Source organism: Scyliorhinus canicula, chromosome 28 (genome assembly GCF_902713615.1).
Source record: "Scyliorhinus canicula chromosome 28, sScyCan1.1, whole genome shotgun sequence".
NCBI classification, from domain to species: Eukaryota; Metazoa; Chordata; class Chondrichthyes; order Carcharhiniformes; family Scyliorhinidae; genus Scyliorhinus; species Scyliorhinus canicula.
In genome coordinates, this window is record NC_052173.1 from 18,533,721 (window position 1) to 18,541,079 (window position 7,359).

Genomic DNA, 7,359 nt, shown 5'->3' on the forward strand with positions numbered 1-7,359 from the left:
AGTGAGGTTATGTGAAAAGCCCCTTCACCACATTGTGGCACCTGTTCGGGAACAGAGAAGCAGGCCCACCTCTTCAGCAGCTGAAACTGTTTCTTGCCTAGATTCAACTATTCCCACCACTCTCCATGTTCCACTCATCCAAAATTAGTGCCTGTACCCCAACTTGCACCACATTCGATTCATCCATCACATGCTGCCCTGGCAACACCTTAATTTAAAAATTCTGACCCTAGTTTTAAAATCCCTCCAATGTTGGCCTCCATTCTTACATCCCTCCACAGTCAATGTGGAGATGCCAGCACTGGACTGGGCATATTAAGTCTAAGCACCAGGTTAATGTCCAACAGGTTTGTCTAACAGCACTCCAAAAGCTTGTCAATTCAAAAAAAAACCTGCTGGACTTTAACCTGTTGATACTTCTTTTTGAGATCTCAGCACGAATTCTGGCCTCTTGCACATCCCCTATTTAAATTGCACCACCACTGGTGGTTATGACATCAGGAAATCATTCCCTGAACCTGCTTTCCAGACACTCCCGAAACATCTACCATGCCAGACAGCATGTTAGCTCTGCTGCCATAGTACCAAGGACCCAGGTTTGATCCCAGCCCTGTCAGTATGGCATTTGCAACATGTGTGTATAGGTGCCCCTCAATTTTAAAAATGGGTACTCCAAAATGTCAGTGGATAGGTGGCTCCTGCTCAACTGTTGGGAGGAAATGAGGCAGTGGAGTTTAGCCAGGGGTCCTTCAGGATACAGGTATGGACATAAAGTTTTTAAAATGGAGATGATCCTTTTGCAGATGGTTCCAGGGCATGCAATGAAACCTACCACAATATACTTACAGGTTGAGCCCAATAGTATATTCAGTTGCCGCATTTGCTTGAAATGAGCAATCCAAAGTTTTGAGAAGTTAATAGGGTTATTGGTGGTCACCTTGGGAATGCTTTTGAAATTGATATTTTAAATAAAGCTCTTATGTTCAGTTTGACCAACATATGTTGCAGCTTTCTTTGATGTTTTAGCGACAAAACCCCAAAGTAGCTAATTCCAAATGTGCATGGAGTTCATCCTAAGTGCATCAAAAGACCTGTATACAGTGGTCACTTTGAAAATCATGCTTTATTAACAGATGTTTCACAGGAGAAAAGGCACAGAATTAGAATACAGATAAAGGAAGCAAACAAGATAACATTAAAGTTATTAAAATTTAATATTCCTCTCCTTCCTCATCAACCTCAGCACTATCAGCACCAACTTCTTCATAATCTTTCTCCAAAGCAGCCATGTCTTCACGAGCCTCTGAGAACTCTCCTTCCTCCATGCCCTCACCAACATACCAGTGAACAAAGGCGCGCTTGGCATACATCAGGTCAAACTTGTGGTCCAGGCGAGCCCAAGCTTCAGCAACAGCTGTGGTGTTGCTCAGCATACACACAGCCCGCTGAACCTTGGCCAGGTCACCTCCAGGTACCACAGTGGGAGGCTGGTAGTTGATCCCAACCTTAAAACCAGTTGGACACCAATCCACAAATTGGATGGTACGTTTAGTTTTAATAGTAGCAATAGCTGCATTGACATCTTTTGGCACCACGTCACCTCGGTAAAGGAGACAGCAGGCCATGTACTTGCCATGGCGGGGGTCACATTTGACCATTTGGTTAGCTGGCTCAAAGCAAGCATTGGTTATCTCAGCTACTGTCAGCTGCTCATGATAGGCTTTCTCAGCCGAGATAACTGGTGCATATGTGGCCAATGGGAAGTGGATACGGGGGTATGGCACCAAGTTGGTCTGGAACTCTGTCAGATCAACATTCAGGGCACCATCAAAGCGGAGTGAGGCAGTGATAGATGACACTATCTGGCTAATGAGACGGTTCAGGTTAGTATAAGTTGGCCGGTCAATGTCGAGGTTTCGTCGGCAGATGTCGTAGATGGCTTCATTGTCAACCATGAAAGCACAATCAGAGTGCTCCAGGGTGGTGTGAGTGGTCAGGATAGAGTTATAGGGTTCTACCACTGCAGTAGACACTTGTGGAGCTGGGTAGATGGAGAATTCAAGCTTCGATTTCTTGCCATAGTCAACAGAGAGACGCTCCATCAGCAGGGATGTAAAACCAGAGCCAGTGCCACCACCAAAGCTGTGGAAGACCAGGAAACCCTGGAGACCTGTACATTGGTCAGCCTGTGGAAGACAAATTGTAAATATCAGTTACCTGGTATATAAATATGGCTAGTGGCAACAGTTAACTTCCCCACATGGCGATGGATACCTGTCCACAGCAGGTAATGGACTCACCAGTTTACGGATTCTGTCCAGGACCAGGTCAATGATCTCCTTGCCAATTGTGTAATGCCCACGGGCATAGTTATTGGCTGCATCCTCCTTGCCAGTGATAAGCTGCTCGGGGTGGAAGAGCTGGCGGTAAGTACCAGTACGAACCTCATCTAGGATGGACAGAAAGAAAATTTAGTGATACACACGACAACACAACAAACACCTGGGGTAAAATCATGAAAGGCAATCAGGATAACCAGAAAATCACACTTTAATTCATTTTTTGTGGCAACTATCACACATGTCACTTACCTATGACAGTTGGCTCCAAGTCCACGAACACAGCTCGTGGAACATGTTTGCCTGCTCCCGTTTCACTGAAGAAGGTGTTGAAGGAATCATCTCCACCTCCGATGGTCTTGTCACTGGGCATCTGCCCATCAGGCTGGATGCCATGTTCCAAGCAATAGAGCTCCCAGCAGGCATTTCCAATCTGGACTCCAGCTTGGCCAACATGGATACTGATACACTCACGCTGTGGGTGGAAAAGAATGTGTAAATATTTACTGTATTCAAGAAACATATGCCTACAAAGCATACAACACTGAATACTGAAGTCAGGTTTAAACCAGCAAAAACCACAGGGAAATAGATTAAAAGATCATAGCAAACTAAAAATTGACACCAAGCTACAACTTATTGCATGTCGAATTTTTTTTACCATATTGCATGTTGAAAATTTTTTACCATATCATTATTAACTTTTAATATCAACTTCAATTCTTTTGAGGAATTGTGACTGCTGCAGTTCAAATATTTGCAAATGAGTATACCATTTTGCACTTACATTTCAAATTATTACTTGCAGCCTGCAAATGTATAGGCGTGGAACATAAAAGCCTCTAGGATTGGATTTATTATCACATGTACTGAGGTACAGTTAAAAGCATTTTTCTGCAAGCAGCTCAACATTTCATTAAGCACCAGCATCGGATGAAGCATACAGGGTGTAGTGTTAATGAGATCAGTCCGTAAGAGGGTTGTTTAGGAGTCCGGTAACAGCGGGGAAGAAGCTGTTTGAGTCTGTTCGTGCGTGTTCTTCTGTATCTCCTGGCCGGTGGAAGTGTGAGTAAGCCGGGTGGGAGGGGTATTTGATTATGCTGCCCACTTTCCCCAAGCAGCGGGAGGTGTAGACAGAGTCAATGGATGGGAGGCGGGTTTGTGCAATGGACTCTCACTGGAAAATGAAGATTTTAGAAAAGAAACAATCAGTTTATGGTTGAGGGAATTAATGAATTGAATATTTTAATATTTTAAAGCCACCAACGGTTGCTTTTGTTCAGGGGCGGGGTGGTCGGGAGAAAAAGGGAGAATGTTTAAGAGGCAGCATTTTTTTTGTTGCAGATTGTCAGTCCTCATGATCTCATCCCAATGCCAAATCAGCAGCCATGTGACTGGGTTACAAATGACATCATCTCTCCAGACAAGGACATCCTCCAGCTGCTCCTGGAGAAAAAATCCAGACGCAAATGAAAAATAGTTAAGAGGAAAGCGCCAAGCCCGGGTTCACAAGCCGCCTCCAAACGGCCAGCCCCTTCAAAAAAGGCGGTGCCCAGGGAGATTGCTTTGCAATTTGCAGGGTTGCAGCCAGATAATTGCAGCAGACTCTCCCTTCACCCCAGTGTTTTGGTGAAGAGTTTGCAGTGGGTTTGAGGGGAAGGACAATGAGTGGGTTACAATGAGTGGGTTACTGCCGTTAAACCGCCCTGTACCCGCCTCGTGCTGACTAATCGCCATTTTGAGTTGGTGCAGAGAGGAGAATGCTGCTATCCTGCCCCGTGTCTCCCTGCTATTCAGTCCCTTTCTCCCGGCTATACCGATGCTGGGTTAGAGAGGGGGGATGGAGAGGAGGGAATGGCATTGACTCCTTCCCCCTCCCTCAGCAGCAATGGCCGCCCCGGGGACCGTTACCGAAAGGCGGGAAACCCCCCAGGCACACACACCGGGCACAAAACCCCGGCAAACGGGCCACACCAGGCCAACTTTCACATTTAGGGTGTGACAGCAAACAGGAAAAACTATTCATTTCTAATCTGGGAATTCATTACAAAAACCAATTCAAATCATTTTTCGCCCCCCACATTTTACAGTCGACATTACTAACCTGCTAAGGAAGGAACTTACCATTTTTTCACTTTTAGCTTTCTTTCAAATTTTCCTCCAAGGAAAAAGAATGACTTTGCCTCTCCGTTTACGCTTAGGCTCTTACAAGCAGACGGCAAGGAGTCGCTGTAAGAGATCTCTAACGCTTCACTGCGGGCGCGGCCGCTTTAATAGGCTGGCTGACGCCACAATGGAGGCGGGGCTGTGCCAGTGACGTATGGCCGCCTGGGCGGGGTCAGCAGGGATGATTGACAGCGGCCCACAAACGTGACTCGTCTGTTCCAGACAATTCAAACAAAAATGCCTGAAAAAGGAAATGTGGCAACAGGCGGGGGCCTGCTCTGGCAGCACGCACTTCCGCTTCCGGTTTCACCTCTATTCACTCATGCTTGGGAGCCAGCATCTAAAAACAAAGACATTTTTAAAAATTAGTTAGCCAAAATCGTTTACATAAGTTACAATTACGGGTATTAAAGAAATAGCCATTTCTTAAGAACTTAGCATTAAGGATTAGACTCTTCAAACCTGGCTACTCCCACTCAATGTGATGGCTGATTTACCTTAACTTTCCTACCTAATTCAGGGGGAATTTTTAAATCCAAAATCCAAAAATCTGTCACTTTGTCTTAAATATAATCTCTCTATGCAGTGAATTCCAAAGATTCACAACACTAGAGGTTTCTTCAAGAACAAACACAGACAATGCTGGACAATCTCAGCAGGTCTCACAGCATCTGTGGAGAGAGAAGGGAGAGAACGTTTCGAGTCTGGGTGACCCTTTGTCACAGCTGATTTCTTCTCCTTATCACAGTCCTAAATGACCAACTCCTCATTCTGACACTATGATCCCCAGAGGTACATTCACCAGCCAAACGAAACATCTTCTACACGGGGCTGGTTTAGCTCAGTGGGCTAAGACAGCTGGCTTGTAATGCAAAACAAGACCAGCAGCGTGGGTTCAATTCCCATACCAGCCTCCCCGAACAGGTGCCGGAATGTGGCGACGAGGGGCTTTTCACAGTAACTTCATTGAAGCCGACTCGTGTCACTTGTCATAAACTGGCATGAATGAAGTTACTGTGAAAAGCCCCTCGTCGCCACATTCCGGCGCCTATGAGGAGAGATTGACTAGGTTGGGATCGTTCTCACTGGAGTTCAGAACAATCAGGGGGGGATCTCATAGAGACTTATAAAATTCTAACAGGACTAGGCAGGGTAGATGCAGGGAAGATGTTATCAATGATGGGTGTGTCCAGAACCAGGGGTTACAGCCTGAGGATTCAGGGTAAACCATTTCGGACAGAGATAAGGAGACATTTCTTCACACAATGAGTGGTGAGCCTGTGGAATTCATTGCCACAGGAAGTAGTTGATGCTAAAACTTTGAATATGTTCAAGAGGCGGCTGGATATAGCACTTGGGGAGAATGGGATCAAAGGCTAAAAGGCCTCCTCCTGCTCCTATCTTCTATGTGCATGGGTTCACTCTCAGTCCAAAGATGTGCAGGGTTAGGTGGGGTTATAGGGTGGGGTTATAGTGTGCTCTTTCAGAGGGTTGGTGCAGACTCGATGGGCCAAATGGCCTCCTGTACTGTAGGGATTCAATGATAAGAATGTTTTGTGTTTGGATGATATCCAAATTCCAAATTCCAAATTCCAAATTCCAGAGAATATAAACCTGGTCAACTCAATCTCTCCTGATAGAAAAATCACAGGAACCAGCTTTGTAAACCTATGTTGCACTTCCTCAAAGGCTAAACATTTCCTTTTTTCAGCAGACCAAACTCAACACTACTCCGTGTGTGATTGCACCAAGACCCTGTATGATTGCAATAAGATATCTTTAATCGTATACACTAATCCCACTGTAATAAAGGCTAACGTACCATTAACTTTCCTAATTGCATGCTGTACCTGCAGGTTACCTCCTGTGATTTGTTTATGAGAACGCCCAGATCCCTCCAAATGCAACATTTCTCAGTCTCTCACCATTTTTAAAAAATGCTCCTTTTCCGACCAACTCAAGTTTTTTAGCCATGTTCTTTCTTGCCCAAGCAATAATCTTCTAGGTTTCCTTTTGCAGCAAAGGTCTGAAACTTGCAGATTAAAAGTACAACAAATACACTTAATCAGATTTTTAATTGACTGGCAGTTATTTGTAAAGTAAACTTCCCTCCTTTCAATTGCAGTGTTTTTTTTTCTTCACGTATAATGGCTAATATAAATGTGTGTGTCTCCTTCAATCCTCTTATCATACCCACTAGAAAACCACCCAACAGCACTGTAGTTTCTGATGAGAAGTAATTGACCTGAAACATAACTCTATTTCTCTCTCCACAGACATTGCCTGACCTGCAGAATATTTCCGGCATTTTCTGTTTTTAATTTCAGATTTCCTGCATAATCACAGAAAATGTGCAGAAGAGGCCTTTCAGCCCATCAGGTCTGTCGACACATGAAAAACACCTAGCCTATTTGCCTGGCCTCTAATCCTACTTGCCAGCACTTTGCCCATAGCCTTGAATGTTATGATGCGCCAAGTGCTCATCCGGGTACTTTGTAAAGGATGTGAGGCAACCCGCCTCTACCACCCTCCCAGGCAGCGCGTTCCAGACTGTCACCACCCTCTGGGTAAAAATGTTTTTCGTCAAATCCTCCCTAAACCTCCTGCCTGTCATTTTCAACTTCTGTTAAGGGTAACAGCTGCTCCCTATCCACCCTGTCCATGCCCCTCACAATCATGTACACCTCGATCAGGTCACCCCTCAGTCTTCTCTGCTCCAGCGAAAACAACCCAAGCCTATCCAACCTCTCTTCATAACTGAAATGTTCCATCCCAGGCACCATCCTGGTGAATCTCCTCTGCACCCCCCTCCAGTGCAATCACATCCTACCTATAGTGCGGTGACCAGAACTGC

General features: G+C 45.2%; 1 protein-coding gene across 1 annotated transcript; it reads right to left on the reverse strand.

Annotated features, from left to right (window-relative positions):
• Positions 1-1,104: 1,104 nt before the first annotated feature.
• On the reverse strand, positions 1,105-4,651 carry LOC119958109 (tubulin alpha-1C chain). The gene is made up of 4 exons (XM_038786338.1): positions 4,464-4,651; positions 2,592-2,814; positions 2,301-2,449; positions 1,105-2,186 (listed from the first exon to the last, which is right to left on the reverse strand). The coding sequence occupies exons 1-4, from the start codon at positions 4,464-4,466 to the stop codon at positions 1,212-1,214; spliced, it is 1,350 nt and encodes a 449-aa protein (XP_038642266.1). The 5' UTR covers positions 4,467-4,651; the 3' UTR covers positions 1,105-1,211.
• Between the last annotated feature and the right edge of the window lie 2,708 nt (positions 4,652-7,359).

Bases quoted from the DNA above. Each gene is read 5' to 3' on its own strand.
- LOC119958109 (XM_038786338.1), bottom strand. The intron at 2,450-2,591 runs GTAAGTGACATG...TGTCCATCCTAG, and splicing joins CTTGGAGCCAACTGTCATAG to ATGAGGTTCGTACTGGTACT. The intron at 2,187-2,300 runs GTGAGTCCATTA...TGTCTTCCACAG, and splicing joins TGGACAGAATCCGTAAACTG to GCTGACCAATGTACAGGTCT.